The sequence below is a fragment of the Podarcis melisellensis genome (genome assembly GCF_964234715.1).
Source record: "Podarcis melisellensis genome assembly, chromosome: 2".
Classification (NCBI taxonomy): Eukaryota; Metazoa; Chordata; class Lepidosauria; order Squamata; family Lacertidae; genus Podarcis; species Podarcis melisellensis.
This window is the reverse complement of record NC_138529.1, coordinates 88,171,641-88,199,379: the sequence shown is the minus strand read 5'-3', so window position 1 is coordinate 88,199,379 and position 27,739 is coordinate 88,171,641. Positions and strand designations below refer to the sequence as shown.

The following is a 27,739-nucleotide window of genomic DNA, read 5'->3' as shown; positions in this document are numbered from 1 at the left end:
TAATAATGCCATATACACAGAAAAAAACAGCCTGTAATACTCTGATAACATTGTTATCAATTTATCAGATCCCAAGGGGGAAGAACATATTACAATATTTAATACTTGCAAAGGGAAACACTACAGTTGCACAATAAAATAATACAGCAAAAAATAAAAATAGCTAGGGAAAGAGCCCTGTGTCTTGGAAACATTGGATTAAGAGCTTTATCAAGACAGTGTTGCAATATTTCCTTCTGGAGTGAACTGAGATAACAGTGGCAAATACCAGGCTTGGTACCAGTAAATGGTCTGGTATACATGATTGTTGTTCGTTCACGTTGCTTTGATATATGGACTACATGTCTAAAGTTTTCGAGTCATGAGGTTCAGGTAAAATGATGCCCCAACTGTTTTTATTATGTCTTTTGTGTTCTCATTTTGTATTTTTATGTTGTGAGCCACCCTGTGATCTTTGGCAGTAAGCAAATTTAACAAGGAATAATAATAATAATAATAATAATAATAATAATAATAATAATAATATCATCATTCCAGTTGGTAGATGAAGTTGTTTATGTCCATTACTTCCATTCAGAACTGTGTCCTGCCTGTTACACAATCCAATTCCAACTACAATGTCTTGAGAGAATATCATTGTTTGTGATCTACTGACCTTTAACATTGGCAGTCATCCATTATACCTGTCTACTACTTTAACTACTTATCTTATGTGGGAGAAGTTCTAGCGACCCAAAATCTTGTTAAGAGACTTCTTATTGTTCTAAACTCTCATATGAAAGGCTTGGTCTGCTCAGTGACGTCAGTACAATGCCCCAAGGAGCTGTTCGTTTTCTGTAATTTTGCTCAAGCAAAATTCCTCATGGAACTTGGCATCTAGCATAGGATCTTGGTTTCAACTTCAGCATGTTTACCTCTTATGACTATGGGTGTGTCTGCGCACTTGCGTGTATACCAGTATACCAGCCTGAGCTTATTTACTCATAGTAGGGTCATAGTACAGCCAATTATTTGCATTACCACAGCTACAATATCATTCTGTCCCTCCTAATGCAACTTCCCACTTCTGCATCCATTTCTCCCTGTCAACCTCTGCTGGAAAAGCAGCTGTGGAGTCCTATGTAGTTTACACAGGTTATTTGTGATCCAGCTCCATTCCCGTCCCTGAAGTCCGATACGCTTATTCACAGTGTAGCACCACTGTGACAGGACACAACGATGCTGCAGAACTGTATTATTGTATTATTATACAGGCTTAAGTAGTCCTAAGGCAAGGACAGGACTCCAAAGCATTTCATCCGTGCTGGAATTTATTATCAAATCCCAGTGAGCTACAATTAAATAAACACATTTTTATTTTGGTCTGGCTTCTTTGCCAATAACATCATCCCCAAAGAAATTAAGCAGGCAGAACTTTGATTTATGTTATTTATTACAAATATATATATATATATATGGCCTCTGACAGAAACTATCCAAAGGCAACTCAAAAGTTAAAATGAAAATTGCAAATAAGACAAAACAGTGAAATTATTAAAATAGCAGCAGTTAAAAACATGGTAAGAGAGGTGGTAGAGTGCACACTTTGCATGCAAAAAGTCCCAGGTTCAGTTCCTGGCGTCTCCAGGTAGGGCTACGAAAGACTCTTGTCTGACATCCTGGCTGGCAGGGAAGAGACAATATGGAGCTAAAAGCATCAATGGCTGGCCTGAATGGGCTTTCTATGAGATCAGATGCCATGTTATTTAACTCGCAGACAATCTGGATGGCTCTAGGTGTGTCTCCCTAGGGAGGCTCTTCCACGGTTTGGGGGCCACAGCGTAGAAGGTGCTTTCTCTATTCAACTCCCCTGCCCAGGTGGCAAGAGGACATGGAGGAAGGCCTCTGACAAGGGAATGACTTTTCTGGCTGATTCACAGAGCAGCAGAAAGATAAGGAGGAGATGGATACTCTGGGATATTCTGGTCCCAGGTGGACAAAGGTTTTCCTGCATCACTTAGTTTCACATCATGCTGGGAGTAGCTTCACTTGACTAACGTCTGTATGTCATATGTTCCTTAAATGTGTAAGAGCAGGAAAATTGGCAGACATAGCTATAATAGTGTTGTTGTTTTTCTTAGTAATTAACCCATTGTGAACTAATGAGCATCATGGTTCAGTGGAAATTTCAATGTGGGTTTCCTTGGACTAAGTCCAGCATTCTGACTGCTATACCACATGGTTTTGTGCAAGTATTAGGACAGGAGAGAAACCCACCATTAGGAGACTTGCTCATTATTCCCCTATAGCATAGCATTCCAGCAAATCTGATCAGTTTTTTACTTAGTCATTTTCCACGCAATGATGTAAGTTAATTTAAAAACAGAAACAAAATCCAAAGGGTTGCTTAAATGTATTACACCACTTGAGATGTGTTCTTAAATAAAAAAAAGTTTCATCCTGCAGACTCACACTAATTCTTCTCTGGGGTGATCCTGATATTTCTTCAGGTAGAATTACATAATGTAACCCGAAGTACCACTGTAGATGCTAGTTGCCTTAATACTGGTACTTAAACACAGAGGTTGTTGAGCACCAGGTACTGGGACATTTGCTCACAGCTAAGACTCAGATTTCAAAATATTTTCTCATTGAGTTCTATGTTTACAATAACATCAGAGCTACAGCTATGATCCTTCAGATCAGGCATGGAGAATCTGTGATCCTTGAGGAGCTCCTGGACCAGTTCCAAGCAAGCATGGCCAATGGTAAGGGATGGTGGGGGTTGTAATCCAGCAATGCCTGGTGGGCCACAGCTTCTCTGACCTTGCTATAGACTTTGCTAAATGTGGCACAGTCAGATACTGAAATGGCAGGGAGAGGGGATCTGCTCTAGTATAGGAGACAAATGAAAAATCTGTCCATCAATCCCTCACCTGACCTTCTTAGTTAAGAGGAGGAATGCAAATCGCTGCAGAGATTTGTACAATATGATGCCCAGTACTGGAATATATTTCATTCTGAACTGCTTATACTTCCACAAGAAGTTTACAGGATGCTTAGCTTGAGGCATCCTAATGCACAACCACAAGAAAGCAAATGCATTGAATCCTCTTTCGTACATTAGAACAAATCGTTTCCTTCATCTCCCTAATTGAAAAGCACAGCCAATGCATTCATGTATTAGAGACAAATGTCCGGTGTATAGCACCCACAATCAACTTTGACCGTGCTGAACTATGGCTGAATCCCTAAATATCATACAGAAAATGTCCTTCAGCAAATAATAAAATAAAAATCTGCAAGTTGCTGTGAAGAACAAATAACAGGGAGCAGCTGTGTTGCTGAATGCCGCCAAAACAGTCCTCGTGTCACATGATGGAGCAGCAGCACTTTGCTGGATAGTCTTTGGTATATACTTTATTCTCATTGCCAAAGATGTAGAAGGAATAGACTCTCTCTTTCCATTCATAGTCAACCTTTGTGAGTGGCACCAACTCAACTGTTTGTTTCTGGAAAAAAAGAGATATATAATTTACTGAAAAACCTGCTCCAAAGAGCAAACAGGGCCGGCCCTACCATTAAACTCCCTCAGGTGGCAGATGCTGAGCAGCAGTGGTAGCAGTCCCTTGGCTGCTCCTTCTAAGCCCCCCTGAACACCAGACATTCCCCTGTGTTGGAAGCCACAGTTTGTATGCCATATGGCCTGTTCTCAGAGACCTAAATTAGCTGTGGAGGATGCCATCCCATTTCTGGTTTTGTAGTAAGATTCAGCTGTCAGTACAATTGGCTTGTACACATTGAATAGGGAAGATGTTCCATCTTGCCTTTTGCTTCAGGCAGCAAAATGTCTTTGCCAGACCTGAGCTCAACTCTGTTTCTTGAGAAGAACTTTTATGCCCTGCCTTTCTGTCTTTAAAGAAGAGCTCCCACAAGACACCAATGTGTTGACCCACAAATAGTTCCCCTTTGTTAGCTAAAGGAAGAAAATATTTAATATCTCCTGTGCCAGGTAAGAGATTACTCATCTGGTTCACTTTAGCACCCTGTATCTCGAAATAGCCAAGAGTTGAGCATTCCACACAGGCAGCAAAACTCATGGCGAACTATCTGATATTCAGCTCATGGGTTGGATTCAGTTTGGAGGGTCATCATTTGTGTAACACTGTAATACCCATAGTTCTAGTATGCTGTGGAATAGTTATTGAATGACTCCATTGTTCATCCCCCAGCTTGTGGTAATGAGTTGAAACTCATATGACTTCACATGAAATTACATTCACTGACAAGCCTATTGTGCAACTGTTCATGGCCGTGACAATTTTGACCTTATTGATACATACATCACAAGGAAGGAATTTCAGAAAAGCATTATGTGAAAAACTATTTCCTTTTGTTTTGGAACATCTGCCTATTGGTTCTCACAGGTGCCTTCCTTTCCTCCCCCCCTTTTTTTAAAAAAAGATTTTTTTTTATTGATACAACAAGAAAAAAGAAAAAAACACAAATTCTAAATTACACACAGGAATAACTATAGACACATAATTTTCTTAGCAAACATTAGAACATATATTGGTCTTAACACTAAAGACCCAACCTCCCGTGTATTCCATATTTCGATTTCATAATACTTATTGCCAATACACACTTTTATCATAATTAAACTTATTCTTAATATATCTAATTTTGTATATCTACCTTACAACTATTACTGAAGTTCCTCGAATGCTGCAACATTTCCCCCTTTTTGTTTTACGAAGGCAGAGGATAAAAAAAAAGCATTCCCTATTTGCAGTCACCATACATTTCACCAGCATACAACTTCCCTTTTAACTTTCCTAAAAAGTATTGGGATCTGGTATAGCCAGCAAAAATATTGTTGAGAGTCTACCCCTCTAAGTTAAAGTTACATCTCTCCCTCAGAAGTTCAGTAAAGGTGTGTGACCTGGGAGAGGGCATTCTGTGTGGCATCTCCTAGGTTGTGGAATTCCCTCCTCACAGAGGTGTATCTGGCACCTTCATTGCATAGCTTCTGATGCATGCTGAAGATTCACCTCTTCACCCTGGCCTTTGACACACGACACATGTGTTTTCAAGACTCACTCTATTCCTGTGACTGTAATTCGTTTTAACTATTTCTTATTCTGATTTTTAAATTGTTGTATCCCCTCCCTGGGACCTGCTGGTGAAGGTTGGGTAAGACATTTAATAAATAATAATGACATAGTAGAAGAAAAAGAATAAGAAGTTATGCCAAGTTACGGACAAGAAACAAACCCTAATCCTTTATTACAGGTATCCATTGATTCCATTTTCCACCTACCTGCCTCAGGACTCTGTGCAATCCTTCTGAGGTAAACTGCATATTGTGTTGCGCAATGAATGCTCGGGAATAGTCCTCAACTAATGGCTCTGGGAAATCAACTATGGGAAATACCTAGAGAACAAATAAAATACACTGCTATATTCACATTTGTAAAATATTGTTAAAATCCCAAGAAAAACCCCAAAGTGGTGGCGTTGTTGTTTTGGGACAGAGATGAGGAACCTCGGGTCCAGGGGTCAAAAGTCAGCCCTCAGGGCCTCTCTGTCTGACCCATGGGGCTCTTCCCAGTGCCACACCCCTCACAGACACTGCTTTGCACCTTCCTTGAATTTTTATGATTGGCCCAAGGATGTCCTTGGGCTCTTTAATACTCCTTGCTTGTCTGCATGGAATACAGTATAGAAGCAGGGTGGATTTAGGGCTGTGCTGAGTTGAGGGGGCACCTTCTGAAAACCCAAGTCGCTTGGCTTTGGGAAGGTGGTGTTGGGCTCTGATAGAGTCCTAGAATCTTCCTGTCTCTTTCCCAAAGGAGGTAGGAGGGCTCTAGGACCCTGCCAACCCCTCATGCTTCCTTCTCAAAGCACAGTGACTTGCTTCCCTGCCTTTGGGAAGGCAGCACGAGGATGAAGGGGGACAAATTTTGGTGTTGTACAAGGCACCATCGTACCCAAATCTGCCACTGACAGAATACAGGGTTTTGCTGCACCAAATACTTCTGTATAAGTGGGAAATTTAACAGGTGCTGCTTCTCCTGCCATTGTGAGCTGAGGAAAACGCACATTGAAAATTCCCTTTCAATATAGCACTCAAATTCACAGTCAGTTGTTCTTTCTGGCAGTATCCTGTGATTGCCCTCATCAATCTTTTTAGGCCCACTTTTGTTTTTAGGCCCACATCATCTGCATATAGTAGAACTGAGATGGCCATGAACACTTCATTTGTTCTTTTAGAATGGCAATGACACCCACATGAGAGGTGCCAGAATCCACTCGAGAGGCGCTGGAACTGAGTTCTGGCAAGTTCTGGCTGGGGAAAAAACCCCTGAGTATAGGGCATATAAACACCAAAACCAGCCCAAATACTCTTCCTTTGCATGGGATAACAAAAAATAAAATAAAAAATGTCAACATAGGAAATTCCCATCAATATTTCCTATTAAAAAAGCAAATCCTTCTCATCTTATAGTTTTGATAAACACACATTTAACTGCTTACCTGGAGCTTGTATTTAAGCTCCTATTTAAAGTGTTTCCATAACTTTCAAAAAATGTTTAGTATATGCATTATGTTTGGTATGGTAAAAAGGTAAAGGTAAAGGTAAAGGACGGTTGCGGCACTCATCTCACTTTCAGGCTGAGGGAGCTGGCGTTTGTCCACAGCCAGTTTTCCGGGTTATGTGGCCAGCATGACTAAACCGCTATTGGCACACAGAGGACGAGTGCCAGAGCCCACAGAAACGCCGTTTATCTTCCCGCCACAGCGGTACCTATTTATCTACTTGCACTGGCACGCTTTCGAACGTCTCAGGGATTCCAACTGCCAAGCTTCCGATCAACAAGCCCAAGAAGCTCTGTAGTTTAGACCACAGCGCCACCCACATCCCTATGTTTAGTATATGCACTATAGCACATCCATTATGTGACTATAGAACTGCACTGCAACTTTTAGAGAAGTGAAGGTTTTGAAGGAGGGCTGTGTTTTGGTTCACGGATTATTTCAGAAAGTTTAAATGTGAACTGAATTGAATTTGTCCCACATCCCGAATATATCCACACCCCACAAAAGAAAAACAGCACCCATGCCCCCAGGTTATTTGGTTGAATGTGGCTTACCAAGGAACCTTCATCACTAACAATTTCTTTCCCAGTCACATCTTGCAAATGGTGAACTGGGAAGCCAGAATTCTTGTCTGCTACATGTTCTAAAACATTGTTCTTCCTGTTGAGAAAACAGAAACGAAGAAGACACATTTGCTTTCTTTTTCAGGCACACATTCAAGGACAAAGTAGGCTGGGCAAAGCCTAACAGTGCTGACCTCACAACATCCAGCTCCTAGACAGCACTGAAAAGATAAATTAATACGTCAAACCTGCATGTCTTCCCAAAGTAAGCCTGACTGATTTCAGTGAAACTTAGTTCTAGGTAATTGTGTATAACTGCAATCTGAATGAAGGCTTCGCTTGTATCCTGATACCACAATTTCCCACATTGCTTTTGGATGACTCGGAAAATGTGTTTTGCTTAGCAAGGAATTTTGGCTCCAGTGATTTATGATGAGGTGAGATGAAAGTGGCGGGGGGCGGGGGAGAGCGAGAGACTGGTCTGTGTGTGACTTGGTTGCTCAGTCATTTGGAGGTTTTTTTGTTCACTCTACTAGCATTGCTATGGGAAAAATTCATGGACCACTAGAATAGCCTTGTATTTAACTATTTGTCTGGTCTCTAGCCAAGAAATTAGATGCAAGTGAGCAGGGCCAATCAGAAGATGGTAGCATGAGGCCATTTCCCCTGAGCCTTAAACACAAAGAGAGCCTCTGATTTATACACTAGTTAATCTTTTGGTAGGGTTGCCATACGTCCAGAAATTCCCGGACATCCGAGTGGGGGGTGGGGTGGGGGGCTCAACAATTCTGGCAATGCAATTTTTTGGCATTTGATGCACAGGTGTTTTTTTTATGAGCCTCAGACCATAATGTGGCACACTCAGCTCAGAGCTGCAAATATGAATTGTGATTTGGAAAAAGACACAAAATTGTTTACTGATGTAGATTTTGTCATTTTTAGAGCTTAATAAAATCAATTATAAAATTATTATTTCCATTTTTACATATATACACACACACACACACACGTTATTACATAACGTTAGAGAGAGAGAGAGGTTCTCACAGCACAAGATTAGACCATGGATAAACATGTTCTCTCAGCTCAGCTGATTATTTGGGGGGGAAGCCACAATAAAAACTAGTGTTTTTATTATGGTTTGGTGTCCTGAAAGTGACCTGGGCCTCTCTGGAATTCTGACAGGGCCTGCAGGTGAGGGAGATGAAGTAGGACGGATCATCTTGACTCTCCAGCCCACTTGGTTTTAACCCTGGCTTAGGATAAAGTGAAGCATCTTGCTCCATGGCCATCAAGGAAATATTGTGGGTCTGGCAGGAAAGGGATGGAGCTCCCTGTTACTCATCTACCAGCCCAATTTCCTTCCCTGCTGGCTGTAGAGGAAGACCAGCGGGGAAACCAAGTGGGCTGGTGGGCAAGCGATGGAGAGACCCGTCCCTTCTAGGCAAGCCCACTTGGCAATTTTAAAAAGCCTAGTAAGAAGCTAGTAAAAAAATAACAACAAAACAGCCTGGTAACTTTCTTGGATTTCAAGTCCAGCAGTCTGCATGGTGAAAAAAGGAAAGAAGTGTCAATTGATGTTCTCTGTTGATGTACACTGGGCATTCCTAGCATAACGCTTAATATAGCAAAAGCTGCAGAAAGTAGGGATGGGCCACGGCTCTGTGGCAGTGCAGCTGCCTTGCATGCAGAAGGCGTCAGGGTCAATCCCTGGCATCTCAAGGAGAGACCTGTGTTTGAAACCCTGGAGAGCCACTGACAGTCAATGCAGACAATACTGAACTAGATAGAGTAATGGCCAGATTCCATATAAAGCCGTTGTAAAGATTCCTACTCGGTGATGATCTCTGCTAATACCATGCCAAGGGATCACTCGAAAATGTTCAAGGGTTGTAGCAAGAGCACACCTTCATGGAACTCTTCTTCCTTTGGCTTTTCAACTTACCAAGTTATCGTAAGTTCGGTATGAAATAGCAAGACACCGCTCCCATTGCAGCGGTAACACTTCAGCCAGCCATTGCCACGGCAATTGAAGCAACTGTGGAAGAGGAAGGTGGGAAAACAGACACACACAAAAATGGGAAATAGGAAATGTGCACATACATAACATTTAGAAGCAATATAATTCTTTACTCTGCATATGGCTAGATTTTTCTAAATTGAATAGTTTTTAACAATTTCATCCTTACTATGGACCAACGCTAAGACTTTCAGTATGGTTTTCTGGTTTCAGTGCCGCTGCTGTAAAATGGGCACGTTGATACAGATGATCACAGGGGAGGTGAATGAGGCAGAGAGTGCTGAGAACACTGCATGTCCCCCCCCCCCAAATAAGAATTGATCACAAATTCCCCTTGCTGAAATAATGGGGGAGGGGATGAGCCAACTCAATAATCTCCTGCCATGCAACTTACTACAAGTGGTGTAAAGGTAAACATAAAGGGACCCCTGACCATTAGGTCCAGTTGTGGCCAACTCTGGGGTTGCAGAGCTCATCTCGCTTTATTGGCAACGGGAGCTGGAATACAGCTTCCGGGTCATGTGGCCAGCATGACTAAGCCACTTCTGGCGAACCAGGGCAGCGCATGGAAACGCCATTTACCTTACCGCCAGAGCGGTACCTATTTATCTACTTGCACTTTGATGTGCTTTCGAACTGCTAGGTTGGCAGGAGCAGGGACCGAGCAACGGGAGCTAACCCCGTCGTGGGGATTCGAACCGCCGACCTTCTGATCAGCAAGCCCTAGGCTCTGTGGTTTAACCCACAGTGCCACCCACGTCCCTGAGGCAAGTGGTGTAACTTACCACTTATTCACTTACCGATTCTTTCCTGAACCTGCGCACCACGAACAGATATTGCTGTCCTCCTGTGAACCAGTCCCACCACAAGCCGAACACTTTTTCTACATTAAAGGACAAAACAAAATAATCAGGCATGTTTGAAACTCACTCTTTCCATTTGGAGAGTTGAGTGCACATTTGCCACGTTAAGTAGGTTGTGATTTTACCTACAAACAGAATGCAACAAGTGTGCCTGCAACCAAATGTTGCAGTGTATCCCCCAGTGAGTGCTACTGTTCAGGGTTCCACTCTCTTCAAGCTGGGCATGTTGCATAAGAAGAGCCTACTGTATCAGACCAGTGGTCCATCTAGTTCAATATCCTCTTTTGAGAGTGGAAAACCAGATGCCTTTGGGAAACCCAAAGCAGGACCAGAGCATGAGAAAACTCTCATTTCCTGTGGTTTCCAGCAAACACATTATTCATATAATTTAAATAAAAAACCGTTCTTTTACGTTTTGAATTGAAAGTAAATATCAATTGCAAAAAAACCCCCAGAAATTTCAGAAAAGAAATTTGGGAATGTTTCCATCATACAATACCTTGCCAGTTCCTTTACAAGGCTGACACATAGTTTCACCACGTCTTTTGCAGTTTGGACAGTCCTGAAATCAAAGCAAGGAATGAAGTATAACTGAAAATGATTTGGGAAACTTATTCATTCATTCATTTAAGCTGCCCTTCGTCATATGATCTCAGCGCGGTTCACAGAATAAAACACAGGATAAAAAGCAAGCACATAAGTAAAAAAATGGCAAAACGAAACATCTGCAATGCAGAAGTTTGGGGAAAGCAGACAGGGAGGAGTAGTCTCCCTCTATAACCATATATATACAGTGGTGCCCCGCAAGACGAATGCCTCGCAAAACGAAAAACCCGCAAAACGAAAGGGTTTTTCGGTTTTTGCGTCGCTTCGCTAGACGATTTTCCCTATGGGCTTGCTTCGCAAGACGAAAGCCCATAGGGAAATCTCCAGGGACCTCTTTTAAATGCTGGCGGTGGGGAGCAAAGCCTTTCCCCCCCCTCCGGACTTCAGAAGAGGTCCAGGAAGGCCGGCGGGGGCGAAAGGTTTTGCTCCCCACCGCCAGCATTTTAAAAGCGGTCCGGGATAGCAGGGAAGCGCTTCCCGCTATCCCGGACGGCTTTTGAAGGCAGGCGGGGGGAGCAAACACTTTTGCCCCCCGCCAGCCTTCAGAAGAGGTCCAGGACCTCTTATGAAGGCGGGCGGGGGGCAAAAGTCTTTGCTCCCCCCTGCCTGCCTTCCCGGGAGAGCGGAAAACGCAGCGCTGCCTTCAGCGTTGCGTTTTTCGCTCTCCCGGGAAGGCAGGCAGGGGGGAGCAAAGACTTTCGCCCCCCGCCGGCCTTCAGAAGAGGTCGGGGGACAGACTGTCCCCGGACCTGGTCTGAAGGCGGTTTCCATAGGAACGCATTAATTGATTTTTAATGCATTCCTATGGGAAACCATGCTTCGCAAGACGAAAAGACTTGCGGAACGAATTAATTTCGTCTTGCGAGGCACCACTGTATATTCTACTATCTATGAAAAAGTCTATGCTTGAATCAACCCAAAATCTTTTCTCTTTTTATGATAGAAATCCCTAAACTACAGTCAACTTGTTGAATGTTATGTTCTCATTTTAGCAAGACATCCTATAGGTGGTGTAATGGTTGTGATGGGGTTACTGGTGCGTAACCTTACTTCAGTTCAGTTAGTTTGCTTGCCCAACCATGCTTAGGGTCGGAGCTCGCCCTCCGTGACCTGTTAGTCACTTGCAGAATCCGAGAGTGGGCGTTTCTTGAACCTCTTCCAGCATAAAAGCTGTTTGACCCCGAGTCTCCTCCTATGTTCTCTGCGCGGAACGCGTCTGCGCAAGTAAGGGGAATGCAGGGGCGTCCCAGCGCTCTCTCCACTAGTTTCGGGGGAAGGGTCTTGGAGCCCTGTCACCAATTCCTCCATCTCCCTCTCTTCTCTATGGGTGTTACGCTGAAATCCTTCCCCCCTGCTCATCCCCTCTCCGGCATCGCTGGGTAGCCCTGACTCCGTTTCTTGCTCTGATGGCAGTTCCCTGACAGGTGGCTTTATTTAAAGGTGTAATAAAAGGGGGAGAACCCCCAAAGCAGCTTGCAGTAGTCTGTTCTCACTTAAATCTGGCACTTCTGTTTCTTGATATCAACCTTTGGTTTCCACTTTCCACATTAAAAGAAATGACATGGACCAGCAATGCTATAATAAAAGCAATTGTTAGGAGCAATGAGAGTGGCAGGGCATGATTCAGATTGAATTAAGTACTCAAAGATTTCCAGTTTCCTCAGCATGGAGAAACCTATTGAAGTGAGGCGTAAGGTGTCATTCCCATAATGTTATTAAGAACTCACTTACTTTCCATTGAACTTAAATGGTAGATTTGCACTTCAGCACCAGCTTAAGATACATTGATTTCACTTGGACTTACAGCCCACTTAGAGGATGTACCTAGAATATTGGATTTTAGCATGGAGAGACCACCTAAATAGTTTTGTTTTTTGTTTTTGCACCCGCTTTAAAAGAAACCACACACCCTGTGTAAAAAAATATCCATGCTTTGTTCTTCTGGGTGGATACAAATCAGTTTTTCATGGCAACTTGCCCATTTGAAATGAAATACACATACCAGACTATATAAACCAAAGGGGGGAAAATACTCCCTGCCAAATCCCCATATGTTAAAAAAAAAGAAAAAACTTTCTCCACTAATATATTATCTTGCAGTAAAAACAATGCTCTCTGCCAAGATCATAAACTGCGGGAAGAAGCAATTAATACCAGGCTGGGGGACGCTGTTTGTTTCAGAGTATTTAAAGTAACTGGTTTCAGAAGGGGTGCAACTTGTGCTAAGTTAAGCCAAAAGCACTTTGAATTTCTCAATTCTATTTTATTTTACTTTTTATGATGTATTTTCTACGGTGCTGCTGTAATTTCAGTAAGTTCTGACCCAGTAGTGGGCCCTGACCCATCAGTTCAAGATGAATAGATCAGGAAACCTGAGTTCAATTCAACCACTGATTGCATACATGGCTTTAGTCTTGAAGAACCAGTAAGGCAGAAAGCAGAGCTGGCCTGCCCATGAGGCAGGGTCAGGCAGCCACCTCAGGCGTCACCCCACAAGGGGGACTGCTCCACTGCTCAGCTTCACCGCAGGTTTCCCCAGCCTCTAGGGGCAGAGAGTGACCAGTGGGAATGCTCTGTGGAACACCTCCCCTCCTGTCTCCTGAAGGGAAGAGCTGATGGGAAGCACCACTGCTTGGGTGGGAGTCAGGATCTGAAAAGGATGCCCCCTGCCCAGCAGGGGAGACTCTACACACACTCAGGGAGAAGGCCTTACAGAATTTGCACCCTCACATCACAGAGGCGGCAGCAGGACATTTCACCTACAGCGCAGAAAAGCCTCAGGTCTCCCTTGGTGGAAAATGTCAACAAGGCCGTAATACCATGCATTCTTCTCCATCTTGTTCTATTTGCTGCCTGCCTTTCAGGGAGACTCACAGAAATAAGCCCTATTGAACACGGTGGGTCTTACTTCGGAGGAAACATGCACAGGGTTGCATTGTAAACCCCACTGAACTCCTGTGTAGAGCAGCCAATGGCTTGTTGATTTCTTACCTCTACTGAGTACGAATGGGGCACTGGAATATGCATTTCACAGTCCGTAAACAAAGGAGGTTCATCCACTGCTATATCCCATGGGAGAGGTGGCATTCCAACAGCAAAGGAGTCTACAAATCCACCTGGAAGAACAGAAGCCACCATAAAATTAGTAAGAATGATGTACCCCACCTTCAATGGCAAAATGACAGGTTGACAAATGACCTGCCAATACTAATGTTTGTCTCAAAGTGGGTAAATATTCTAGGATTTTTCAACCAGAAGAGCAGCTTTTCCTGAATCATCGGTACTGGTTAAATGTTTTTCAGCAGAACAATACAATAGGACAAGTAAATATTATGGTTTTCTCCCTTGAGAGGCCCTAGAGCAGGAGAAACCAACATGGTGCACTCCAGTTGTTGATGAACTACAACGCAAATCATCCTTGACCACTGTCAAAGCTTGCTGGGGCCGATGGATGTCATAGCTGAACAACACCTTTAAACCCATTTTTCATGTATACTAGCGTCTCCCAACCTTGTACCTTCCAGATCTTGTTGGATTCCAGTTCCTATCAATCCCAGCTAGCACAGCCAATGGTAAGGGATGATGGGAGTTGGAATCCAAAACATCTGGAGGGCCACAAAAAAGGGAAGGCTGATCTATACAGATACCAGAATGGTATATCTTCTCTTTCATGTGCGACTCACCATCATAAAGCTCACTGGCCACATGGGTGTCTCTCATTTCAGTGAAAGTTTCCAGACGATACTGAGGACAGGAGGAGAAAAAAACACCTATCAAAATTATAACATAAGGGTATGTGGAAGTGGACTTGAAATGGTTCTTTTTGAGAAACAAAACCTGCAAATGAGAAGTGTCGCATGGAGAGCTGGCTTCTCAATTGATCTTAGCCAGAGCTCAACAGGGTGCAGCTCTGTTCTTCATATATTTAAAGATTCAACCGTGAAGAGATTAGACCAACTTCTGAGTTTGTACAAATACTTTCCTTCACCATTAAATAACTACAACCACCCCTCACACATCTGGAATTAAGAGCAGCAGTGTAAATTATTGAGCTTTGGCTTGTCAACCCACAGCTCATCCTTTAACCACAACCATTTTGTATGAGAAGTAATTTGAAAAAGAAAAGAAAGTGTTTATAGAAGCAGAAAGGGTCCTATAAAAATACTCAATCAGATTCCCAGAAAACAATTGTATGGAGACCATCAAGGTCCTGGGCTTTCTCCAGTCCAGCACACTTCAGCTTCAAACACCCAGCTCTTCTCTTTGGATTCAAACAGCAACAAGTGTTTCTCTTCATGAACTGAAGGGTGTCACCTTCTCAAGGCAGCATGGAGAGATTTCCAACCATGCATGAACATTAATGTTCTTTTGTTAAATTCTCTCACCACCCATTCAGTTATCTGGTTGAAAGCCTACACACACAGCAGTTCACACAGCCAAACTTGTGACAATTTTATATTCTGGCAAAAGAGGGAAAGGTCTATAGATGGTGCTTGCCCTGTACTTAAATTGCACAAGTGCTCACAGCCAGAATCTATTTTCAGCCCTGAGCCTAAGCCCCAGACTTTGTGAAATAACGCCTCTAAGCATGCACAGAATGAAAGAGGCCTATGTATTGTCCACCTAGTCCTAACCCAAGCTGTCTACTTGCTAGGAATGGATTAAGCTATCTATTTCTGGTCCCTATTGCTTTTGCATGTTTTTATTCATAATCCTCTTCTATTCCACTTCTGCATTATTATTATTTTTGGAGGGGGGAATTAAAAAAGAATTTCCCCCCCAAATATGCATTTTTCCTCAGTATACATAGATATATTTAAATGCATACTACATTTAAAAATATTTATCTCCTCAAAAAAACCCTATGCATTTAAATAATATATTTTGATACATTTAGGTTGCAATCTTATACATGGTGACTTGCAAGTAAGTCCTGCAGAAGTCAGTGGGAGTTAATTCTGTATTCATGCATATGGCATGAACTGTGTTACAACATTTGAAGAATAGATAAGGGAAATTCCATTCCATAAGGGACCTTTTGCTGCTAAGCTGTTGTCCCTCTCCAGTCCCTCCCTAGAGATGGAAAGAAATGTGATCTTCTTCCATTCTCATTTTAGCACAACCTACCTAACCTGTACTCGCAGAAACAAAAATGGAACTATTCTTTGAAATTCTCCAAATTTTGCAATGCAGTTCTCCAACACAAAAATGTGTACCAAAAATGTATACGCAACAAGAAAGTGTGCATTTTAAAATGTATATGTAGGTGGAATAACATACATTTTAAAAAGCATTGTTTTATGCAAAATCGCTTACAGAAATAGGTATAATTAGGTGAAATGGTGGAGAATTTCCACAAGGAAATTCTGTTTAAAATAAATAAATAAACTGCAAACTAATATGGGACTGTGGCAAACTGAATTTAAGTTTGGAAAATGAGAGGCAGACAGAAATAAAAACTGGCAGAATTCATCCATGCCAAGTCCCACCGCAAGTTGACATGCCAAACTTGGGTCCCTACACCAGAAAGCAAACCATTAACATACTGTGCAACTGTAGGTTGTACACACAGAATTAAGGAGAAGGGATTTCAAGACACGTGCCTTGGCTCTCCTGAGTTGCCACTCTGACACCTTTCTAGATTTAGATACTACTTACATCTTCGTTCTCAGAATTTGGTGTAATTTCAACATAACAACTAAATCAAAAAGTGTGGCTCTTTTCTTTTTCTTTTTTTAAGTAATAACCACATCTTTTGGAAATAACTCTCGCAGCACCACTGGCTGTTATATGCATACTCTGGCATTTTAACGATGAGGAGTAAAGGTTTTTAAGAACGCATAAGAACATAAGAAGAGACCTGCCAGATTAAGGTAATGCCCCACCTAGTCCAGCATTTTGTTGTCATCATGGTCAGCCAGATACCAATGGGATGCCCCAAAACAGGACCTGAGTGCTACAGCTGTCTTCTCCCCACTTGTTCCCAGGAACTGAAATTCAGAGACAAACTGCCTCCAACAAGTAGCTAGAACACAGCCATTGCATAGACTTCTCATGGCAGCTAATCCCTCTTTAAGAATTAACTATTGGTTCCCAACTAAAAAGATACCTGCGTTTTTCCAAGAACATTTCCTATACCTGACAGTCATGGGACATACTGAAAACACAGGGAAATGCAAAGTGATGTGATGTTGGGGAACCTGAACGTTCAGTTATCTTGACCTGAGTGGCTCCTAGGGAAAAAACTGAGAGCAGCTGAGCTAAACCTCTGGCTTGAAGCTCACAAAGCCTGATTTTCAGGAATGGTCACTTCGCTTTATACTACTATGGTACATACTCTGTATATGTTGAGAGGAGTGAGATTCTGGACTTTCATTTGCTTTGCAGGGGCTGTGCTATAGCAACGCTTACTGGCTGCGTACTGTAGGAAGGCTTCTTTAACATCTTGCTCAGAAGCAAAGAGGACACTGGGAAAGGAAATCAAGACATGTTTCAGTTTGTAGTACTTGCTAGATAACTTTATAGCCTTAAAAATGCCTGAACGTTAACAAAATTGGAACAATTTCAAGGGCTGCTTTGGACACTTAGGATGTGTATTTTGGGGCCCACGTTATTTCTGCGATTGTAAGCTGTTTTAAACTGTTTATAATATTGTGTTTTAATGTTGTGAACCCACCTTCAGACCTTAGGTTGAAGGGCAGGTAAAATTAATAGCAACATGAAGGTGGTAACACACAGTCAACCCTTTTCAATAGTGATTGCTGTGAGGGCATTGGTCTATCTAGCTCAGTATTGTCCCTCTTGGGCTTGCCGATCAGAAAGTCGGCAGTTTGAATCCCTGTGACGGGGTGAGCTCCCTTTGCTCTGTCCCAGCTCCTTAGTAGTTCAAAAGCATGCTAGTTCAACTTAGTAGTTCAAAAGCATGCTAGTGCAAGTAGATAGATAGGTATCGCTGTGGCGGGAAGGTAAACGTCACAGTGTCCTGTTGTGCCAGAAGCAGTTTAGTCATGCTGGCCACATAACCCAGAAGGCTGTCTGTGGACAAACACTGACTCCCTCAGTCTGAAAGCGAGATAAGCGCCACAACCCCATAGTTGCCTTTGACTGGACTTAACCGTCCAGGGGTCCTTTACCTTTACCTTTACACCAGAGGTGCCTTTCAGGTGTTGTTAAACTGCAACTCCCATCAACACCAATCAGTATGGGTTAATGGTCAGACTTGTAGTCCAACAAAATCTAGAAGCACCACATTGATTATCCCTAGAATCATAGAATCATAGAGTTGGAAGAGACCACAAGGGCCATCGAGTCCAACCCCCTGCCAAGCAGGAAACACCATCAGAGCACTCCTGACATATGGTTGTCAAGCCTCTGCTTAAAGACCTCCAAAGAAGGAGACTCCACCACACTCCTTGGCAGCAAATTCCACTGTCAAACAGCTCTTACTGTCAGGAAGTTCTTCCTAATGTTTAGGTGGAATCTTCTTTCTTGTAGTTTGGATCCATTGCTCCGTGTCCGCTTCTCTGGAGCAGCAGAAAACAACCTTTCTCCCTCCTCTATGTGACATCCTTTTATATATTTGAACATGGCTATCATATCACCCCTTAACCTCCTCTTCTCCAGGCTAAACATGCCCAGCTCCCTTAGCCGTTCCTCATAAGGCATCGTTTCCAGGCCTTTGACCATTTTGGTTGCCCTCCTCGGGACACGTTCCAGTTTGTCAGTGTCCTTCTTGAACTGTGGTGCTCAGAACTGGACACAGTACTCCAGGTGAGGTCTGACCAGAGCAGAATACAGTGGCACTATTACTTCGCTTGATCTAGATGCTATACTCCTATTGATGCAGCCCAGAATTGCATTGGCTTTTTGGCCCTGGTCTACACTGGTTGGCTGAAGCTCTCCAGGTCTTTTCCAGTCAAGATTCCACCCAATTTTAACAATCACAAGTAACAACACCCAGAAACAATGATTAAAGAAATGTCTTACTTTCCCTCTCTTAGATATGGAGGGAGTCCCTCATATTCTTCACAGGACATGTGAGCAGGTATATCAGAAATGGACCGGTTCTCTGCAATGGAATAAAAAAGATATGTTTGTAATGTCTGTCCTTTCCAATTAATTTGTTTCCTAGGTACAATTTGAGGTGCTGGTTATTACCTTAAAAGTTTGAAGCAGCTTGGGCCAAACTACTTGAAAGACTGTATATTTTTACGAAAATTTCCCTGTCCAGTAAGATCAGTGCCCACCCCCCAGCCCGACATGCGCTATTGCTTTCCAAGGCACAGTTGGTGGGAGTGCTTTTTCTGTAGTGGCTTCCAATAAAGCAACTTCAGGAGTAGAGTGGTGTTAAGGAGATAATGATTCAAGATGGTCCACAGAACACTGGAGCAGACAGTGTCCCGAGAGGATGTCATCATCCCCTTTGTCTTCTGTCAGCAATTGTAAACAATCTTTGTAAAACTAGCTTTTGGTTGTTTTGCTCCTAAATATATTGATTGTGAGTGCAGACCTGGTGATTTGTCAGTTCTTATTTTGTTTATTAGGCCTAGAACTTCCTCTCTCATCACCATTATCAGCCTCAGTTCCTCAGACTCCTCTCCTGCAAAAGTTAGTTCAGGCACTGGGATTTGCCCTATATCTTCCATTGTGAAGACAGGTGCAAATACTTAATTCAGCTTCTCCGCAATCTCCTTATTCTCCTTTGGCATTCCTTTGATTCCCTTGTCATCCAAGGATCTAACCATCTTCCTAGATGGTCTCTTGCTAATATATTTAAATAATTACTTTTTTGTCAGCCTTAATATTTTTTAGCAATATAGTCCTCAAATTCTTTTTTAGTATAGTGGTACCTCGGGTTATGTACTTAATTCGTTCTGGAGGTCCATTTTTAACCTGAAACTGTTCTTAACCTGAAGCACCACTTTAGAAAATGGGGCCTCCTGCTGCCGCTGCGCCACCAGAGCACGATTTCTGTTCTCATCCTGAAGCAAAGTTCTTAACCCGAGGTAATATTTCTGGGTTAGCAGAGTCTGTAACCTGAAGTGTATGTAACCCGAGGTACTACTGTATCTCTTACTGTCTGCTTGCACTTTTCTTTTGCCAAAGTTTGTGTTCCTTTTTGTTCTCTCCATTTGGACAAGACTTCCATTTTTTGAAGGAAGCCTCTAGTAGCTTGGACTCATGTAAATGTCAACTCACCAGCATCTGCAACAGTTTCCTTTTCATCCACAGGGCTGTTGTCCATCATCTCACAAGGAGGGGCAGAGGCTCCTTCCCAGAGAGATGAATTACAAGATGCACCTAAAACACAGAAAGATAATACAGAACAGGGTAATTCACAGAAGGTTCCTCCAGATGGGTTTCTTTTTGCAAGTGTATGTATCAACAAGTTATTATTATTATTATTATTATTATTATTATTATTATTATTATTATTAACTTATTTATTTATACTCTGGCTTTTTCTCTGAAGCGACTCGAGGCACCTTAGAGATAAAAATAAGAACTGCTAAAAACATAGGAAAAACCCATCAATAAAACAATTAAACACACACACATATATATATATATATATATATATATATATATGTATATGTGTACTGTAATCATTTGTATTGGTGTGTGTGTGTGTGTATACACACACAAATGATTACAGTAAAAATAGCGCAGCACCAGCCCTTTCATTAAAAGCAGTCAGTTCCCAAAAGCCCATTAGCACAAAGGCATCTTCAGCAAGGAGGGAGCCAGTCTAGCTTCTCTAGGGAAGGAGTTCCAAAGTCTGGGTTGGTGATGGTTTGGTACTGGACATCTGCTGCTCCTCCCATTAAATAATTGTTCTTCAGTACTTCCACATCGTGCAGTGTGCACTAGCTTCCTTTGGTTCCTTTCAAATTGTTATTGCCCTCCTTCCTCTTATTTTCAACAATAGAGGTTAGTTGTGCTGTGATGCCTTGCCACCCTGCTCTTTTGCACAGTCCTCCATTGGTGGCAGATGTGCTGCTGCCCTTCTCCTTTGCCTGCAGCAGGAAATCCTGTTTTTGATGCCTCCCTCGATGCACCCAGCAGCTGGACAAAGATGCTGGAGGGTACGGCGGAGGGAGAGATGGAGGGAACGTTCTACCTGTTCCCCACTCCTCAGTTGCTTCTCTACCCACACTAATACACACACTCACTCACACAAACACACATACCTACCTCCCCTTACTGCAAAACAAAACCCTAACAGGCTCAGCCAGCCACAAAGCTTCTTCTTTACGCTCCTGACGCAAGCCAAGCAACAAAAGAGAGTGGGCTATTTGCACTATGGCGCCATGCCAACACCACACTATTGCTCTTGTATTTTTAATGCTCAGGCTCTGATGGCCGCGCTTAAGCTGTGTTCAGTTCCACACATACACACACAAAAAGCATCAACAGGATGTATGTGGGAATGACTGCATCATGAAGAAGCAACTTCAGCTTGGCACGTTGCCATGAAATATTTCTGGTGTTAAAAGTTTTGGGATCTCTGCTGGAAGCTACTGACGATGCATGGATAGCTATTCATACCATGAGACTGTCCTGAAAATTTTGAAGGCAAAAATCAGCTCGAATACATGAGTGTGTGTGACCAGCCCCCAAAGCATCATGAGCACAAATCATCCTGAATGCACCTGTAAAATATCATCTGTAGGGCCCAACATTTCAAGAACTCGTCTCCCTTCTTAAGTGCATGTGCTAGACACAGTGCAAAGATTTTTACTGCTGGCATTGTAAGTCCAGTGTTTTCCAACAGGTGATGTGTTGGACTTGGATCTCGAAAACGGACTGTCAACTCAACCAGCTACAAGAAAATCCCTTTTTATCTGAAAATTCTCAGTTTGTAAAATGGAGAAAAATAATCGCCTAATTTGTGAGGATGAAGGAAGGTTCAGGAAAAAAAACCTCTATAGAATTATTTTAAATGGACAGTGCTATTGAAATGGAACAATGAAAAAATAGTGCCTGCCAAGTCAATTACTAAACTTTGTTCAACACCATACACTTTCTTAAATCATGCAGTCTTGGGAACGCCTACAATCCCTTTGAACACCAACCACAGGTAACAACAGTGCTATTTTCTAGAAAAAGAGGTCCTGGAATTCACCATGAACACCTCCCTCGTTCTCTTAGAATGGCAATGGCACCCACCTGAGAGGTGCCAGAACTGAGTTCCTGTGAGTTCCCCCTGAAAAAAGCCCTGGGTAACAGTATACTGGATTGATCCTGACTGTGAATACAGTTATTAAATTCCTGTGCTGAACAATCAAGAGATTGATCGGAAGATAGATATGGATTAGATAGTCCATAGAACATACTGGAGCAGAATGGTAGAGGTTAAAATGAAGTCAAAGGCAGTTGTTTCAATTGATGCATAAGTCCGAACACCACTCATTTTTGGAAAATAATATACAGATATTGGTGTGATGTGAAGATTTTCTATTTTAATCAAATGGAACATACTGTCAGCTCCCTGAATCAAAGTCATGTCCTTGAAATGAGCATGATTCCATTATAGTCAGACAGCTTATGCCGAACCCTAATTTGTTTGGCTGCAATCGTATACACACTTATTTGGCATCAAGCCCCACTGAACTGAATGAGACTTATTCCTGAGTAGACATACAGTAAAGGATTGTGTTGTTAGTAAATAAAATCTCTCCCTCCCATCTCTCTCACACACAGTTTACATACAGAAACACCAGGTTTGACTTACTTTTTCAAGGCCTCTGTAGGGGGGAACTTAATTGTGAAGCTCAAAACATACAGAAGAAAAGGAAACATGCTAGAGAATGTTATTCTTACTTACATAAGCTTCTGGATGTGTTATGGAGTTGATGATTCTTTCCTTTATTTCAGTGCCTGTCTAGTTCACACCAGTTAGGATATCCCTTTTTCTGTTTTGCACAAGCTACTGTTGCTAAAAGGAGCACTAGGTGAATATCCCCAGCTCTCTCGGTTTTGTTTTCGTTTCCTTACTTTGATTTCAAATGGAAGGTTCAGTCTTAATCAGCTCTGAGTCTCCCACCCTATTTGTGTGGAACCGTTTACCAGCGGCACTCCAGAACAACTCTGAAGTCTAGCTCCAGCACGCTAGATACCACTGCTGAATTTTGCTCTAAACAATTCCTAAAGAAAAGAAGATGTTTGGATTTAAGCTCCTCTGTCTCACATACCAGGCATGCCTTTTCTGTCCCAGCTGCCTCTCAAAAGCTCTGTTCTGCGCATGGAAGATTCCTCGAATAAAACTCTTGTTTCCAAAGAAGCCTAAGGCATTAACCCAGAGAGTGTGAGTAGGCCGATTGCTGCTATGGCCAAAGTATTTTTCACAGCGTCAGAGGATGAGTAAATATTTGAGCAGAAACTCCTTTTAACAGCTTTGTAAGGTGCAATGCTTGAGGAGGAATGTGTCAGTGGAACTTTCTGAAGGAGAACCGATTAAGTATGTGGCATTTCACAACACACGTGGTTAGAGCATTAGAGGAAGTGCTTGAGAAAATATAGGTGGAGCTTTCTGTTCATCATCCACAGCAAACAGGGGGCATTTCTGCAATAGCACATGCATCCAAGTATTTTGTTCTGAGAGCAGACAGACAAAATGGTGAGAATCTCATTTTGAAGGTATGAATGTATTTCAACTCTCAGGGGGAATATGCTTAAATTGTCAGATTTTCACAGGAAAAGTCTGTCCCAATTCACATATGGTTTTCTGCTACAAGAATGTGTTGTAGTGAACCTCCCCTCTCATGGTGCATTAGGGAGCAAGACTGAAAATGTCTACTTTCCGTTCTGAATATAAAGTCATGCGTCATGTTACATTTGCTTCATGTTACGTTCTTTCAGGTTATGTCCTGTGGCGACCTGGAAGTACCGGAAAGGGTTACTTCCGGGTTTTGCCGCTCATGCATGCGCAGACGCGTAAAATGACATCATGTGCATACGCAGAAGCACCACTGCGGGTTGTGCTCTTTTCATGTTGCGAACGGGCCTCCAGAACACACACACCCCAAAAATATTGGGAACTGTAGTTTGTTAACAGTGCTAAGAGTTTTAGCTCCATGGGGGGCAAACTACATTTTCTAGGATCCTTGAGGTCATGTATTTTAAATGTATGGTCTATATGCAGGCATTATATTCAAACTCAGAAAGTGTAGCATATTCTAGCTGTAGTTAGTCCAACAAACAAACCAAGTTGCACTAACATGCTCAGCGCAATACTACCAAGGAGTAGTATATGGATTCAATGTTTTTGTATTCTTAGAAAATAATTTGGCAGCAATAGTAAAAAATAGCCAAATCTAATTAAGCAATATTGGAGCTTTTCTGTCCAAGCAATATTGGATGCCATTTCTATCACTGATATTTTGTCACAGTCTGTGAATGAGGAAAACAAAATCTAGGAGAGAGGCATAGAAGTTGGGGGGTGGGGGGAATGCTAGAAGGAGGAAGTTGTTCTGAAAAGTGCCAACTAACATTATAGAAGGGGTGCGGGTGGCACTGTAGGTTAAACCACAGAGCCTAGGAATTGCCGATCAGAAGGTCAGCAGTTCGAATCCCCACGACGGGGTTAGCTCCCGTTACTCAGTTCCTGCTCCTGCCAACCTAGCAGTTCAAAAGCATGTCAAAGTGCAAGTAGATAAATAGGGACCGCTCCGGTGGGAAGGTAAACGGTGTTTCTTTGCGCTGCTCTGGTTCGCCAGAAGCGGCTTAGTCATGCTGGCCACATGACCCGGAAAAACTGCCTGCGGACAAACGCCGGCTCCCTTGGCCAGTAAAGCGAGATGAGTGCTGCAACCCCAGAGTCATCTGCGACAGGACTTAATTGTCAGGGGTACCTTTACCTTAACCTTTAACATTATAGAACAATCATGTTAAAAATATAAAACATAGCTACTGAGATATAAATGAAATTAATAATAGTATTTTTAAAAATATTATTATTTATATATTTGGGCTATAGCTCTGTGGTAGATTTTGCATGAAGGTTCTTCTGCCCCAGGCATCTCCAGTGAAGGAAAGGAATTTCCCCTGTCTGAAATCCTGGGGAAATTAAGCAAGCACCAGCAGCCATTCACGGCCACTTATACCCCAAGTCAAACAAAGTTCAGTGATTTTCCTATACAATGTAGGTATACGTGTATGTTGGCTGCACTGCCACCAGCCTCTTCTCTCATCTGTTTTGCACAACAAGCAACTCGGAGACTGTAAATACCCTGCCCACCTTGTAGATTTTGCTTGGAAACTGTTTTCAGATCTTATCTCAGCCTAGGGCTGGCTAACTCTAGGTTTGCCTTACCTTGTGCAATCTTTGGGGAGAGGACACCGTCACTTCCATAACTTGCACAATTTCCGCCTCTGTTTGAAAGAAGGCAAACAAAAGAACGTCGCTTAACTTCTTTTGAAAGAGTGGGATCTTTCTGACTCAACGTGACAGTCAGCTGTTCCCCAAGGCTATAAGGTAGGGCAGTTAAGCATGCCAGACTGACAGGGCACCTTTGGGATATTCCTGTCCTGTGACTGACGGCGCTGTACGCCTTGAATGTACAGATAAGGAGGCATGGATTTTTCCATCGTGAAGAAAAACAATTGCTTATTGTACCACAAATCATTACCGACTTCCTGAGCCTGTGCAGATGGTCAACCTGGGTAGAGAGCTGGGGGGGGCTGGGGGGGAGACAGAGTTTCATCTGTAGCCCTATCCCTACACCCAGCACAACCTTCTCACAGAGAACACAACTTCTACCCAGAAGCCTGTGCACCTGCACCCTAAAGTACCCTCTGAAGGTGTGATCTGGATCCTGCAGGAGCCAACATACATTCAGGTACAGTCAAACCTCGCTTCCCGGACGCCTCTGTGATTGTACGTTTCGGCTCCCGGGCGCCGAAAACCCAGAAATAAGTGTTCCAGTTTCCTAATGTTTTTTGGAAGCTGAACGTCCAGCGCAGCTGCCACTTGAGTGCAAGAAGATCTTGCAGCCAATTGGAAGCCGTGCCTTGGCTGTCAAATAATTTGGAAGCCTAATGGGCTTCTGGAACGGATTGTGTTCAACAACTGAGGTTTGACTGTACAGTGGTACCCCGAGTTACAGACGCTTCAGATTACAGACTCCACTAACCCAGAAATAGTACCTCGGCTTAAGAACTTTGCTTCAGGATGAGAACAGAAATCGTGTGGCGGTGCGGCAGCAGGAGGACCCATTAGCTAAAGTGGTGCTTCAGGTTAAGAACAGTTTCAGGTTAAGAACAGACCTCCAGAACGAATTAAGTTCTTAACCTGAGGTACCACTGTATATGAATACACAAACCGTTTCCCACGCTGATGTTACAATCAAGGGCGGAGGCTAGGGGTTAGGGCTACCAGGCAGAACTACAATTCCCAGAGCAGTTTAACAGCTGACCCCACTTTTCAGGGAACTCCGGGAATCGTAGCACGGTGAGGGGAATAGGGGGGTTTCCTAACAACCCTCAACTCCCAACAACCTGTAGCAAACTACAGTTCCCAGGATTCTTTGAGGGGAGCCATGGCTGCTTAAAGTACTGTGATACTGTTTTCAATATATAGTGCCATTGGGGCCTAAGAGAGAAGGCTGGCTAGAACCCTTATGTCTGATATCTAGTTCTCTACATGCAGGTGGTCTGGTTTTTTTCTATGGAGGGTCATTCAGCCACAACATTCCCCTACCTGCTGTCTAAGTATGGCAGCATATTGCCCAATTCACCTGCTGCTTATCTGAACCACTGCTGAATTAACAAAAAAAATTGCTTAATAGAAACAGAAACCGAAAGCCATCTCCTTAGCTTGAATACTATCATATATACCACCAGTGATCAGAAATCCCCCAAATGTGGTTCTTATGTAGCCACAATCACACCATCTACACATATGAGGGAGAGGTATCAGCTGGCTGAACGTACAAAAAAATCTTCAGCGAGGAAACACCCTCCCAGTCCAGTAAGGACTGAGCATGCTCAGTGGCCACAGAACGCTGACTCGGGGAAGGGGGTAGGAAGGGACAGGAAAAAAGGAAAGGGGTGTCTGGAGTGTTTGGATTCCGGAACAGGAGGACTCCAGACTGTAGCATTTTGTTTCAGTTCCCTCGGATTTGCTCTGTCCTATGTAACAGATGATGAAAAAACAAAACAAATCGACAGAAAATAGAACAGAACAGGCTGTTATACCAGGAAGCAAAAGCATTTCCAGCATATGGGGGGAAAAAAGAAAAAGGAAAATCTGGCATAGGGTTCCACTTGCAACTTTATTAAGAAATACACTGTGAATTGTATTTTATCAGTGCCAACTAATGTACTGGAAATGATGAGTCCTCTTTACCTCCTCATCTGTTGCCGTTACTGTCGGATTTGTCTTCAACATTTATTTTTTTAAAAAAGTGTATCACATATGGCTTTATTTAGTAGAACAAAATTGTTTTTGTTAAATAACAACTCACCCCATAAGCAGGTCTTTCTCCATCGCTACTGAAAGGCAGCTGTTGTTGTTTTGCTGGGTAGCGGGGAGAGAGAGAGAAAGTTCCTGCTTCCCAGAAGGCCTCTCTTTCTGCAGAAGTTGGTCTGTTTGTCGGAAGTTTACAAGGACACATGTGCAGAACCCCTGTCAAATTGCAGCTCGCTGCTCAGTTGCTACATAACGCTGAAGAAGAAGCGGCGGGAGGGGGGGCTGGATTGTACTTTCTTTAAGCAGGATGTTGATTGTGTAATGGCAGTTCCTCTTTTTCACTGGCATAGAAAACCTTGGAAGATTCAGGATCAAGTTAACTGGCCTTGCAGTTAATTCCATGTTGTTGCTGGCTCTGAAAAAAAACCAATTGTACACATAGAAATCCAGTGACATCATTATTGACCAAATACTTTTAGGAAGAACACACATACTGAATCTTGAGAGCAAAAGGGGCTCTTTTAGTTTCGCAATGCATATTTATTTCTTAAAATCCTAGTTGTTTTAAATGTTAAATGTCAGCCAAGCATCAGTCATGCTTCATGAAGTATTTTATTCAAAGCTGTGCTAGAATATGGGTTGGGTTGTCATTTCACATGTACTTCTGAAAGTACATCCTTTGAGTTGGATCCTG

General features: G+C 42.7%; 1 protein-coding gene across 3 annotated transcripts; it reads right to left on the bottom strand.

Moving 5' to 3' along the window:
* Nucleotides 1–1,414: 1,414 nt before the first annotated feature.
* LOC309363668 (protein SSUH2 homolog) lies at nucleotides 1,415–27,279 on the bottom strand. 3 transcript variants are annotated; one of them, XM_081900022.1, is made up of 14 exons: nucleotides 27,101–27,191; nucleotides 24,949–25,007; nucleotides 22,462–22,781; nucleotides 19,833–19,934; nucleotides 18,621–18,702; nucleotides 16,972–17,101; nucleotides 14,318–14,378; nucleotides 13,626–13,750; nucleotides 10,528–10,590; nucleotides 9,966–10,048; nucleotides 9,091–9,183; nucleotides 7,137–7,242; nucleotides 5,303–5,416; nucleotides 1,415–3,491 (listed from the first exon to the last, which is right to left on the bottom strand). In XM_081900022.1, the coding sequence occupies exons 4-14, from the start codon at nucleotides 19,879–19,881 to the stop codon at nucleotides 3,351–3,353; spliced, it is 1,047 nt and encodes a 348-aa protein (XP_081756148.1). In that variant the 5' UTR covers nucleotides 19,882–19,934; nucleotides 22,462–22,781; nucleotides 24,949–25,007; nucleotides 27,101–27,191; the 3' UTR covers nucleotides 1,415–3,350. The 3 variants fall into 3 exon arrangements, with proteins under 3 accessions (XP_081756148.1, XP_081756147.1, XP_081756146.1); XM_081900021.1 differs by having other exon boundaries at nucleotides 22,462–23,231; nucleotides 27,101–27,158; XM_081900020.1 differs by lacking the exon at nucleotides 22,462–22,781 and having other exon boundaries at nucleotides 27,101–27,279.
* Nucleotides 27,280–27,739: the final 460 nt, after the last annotated feature.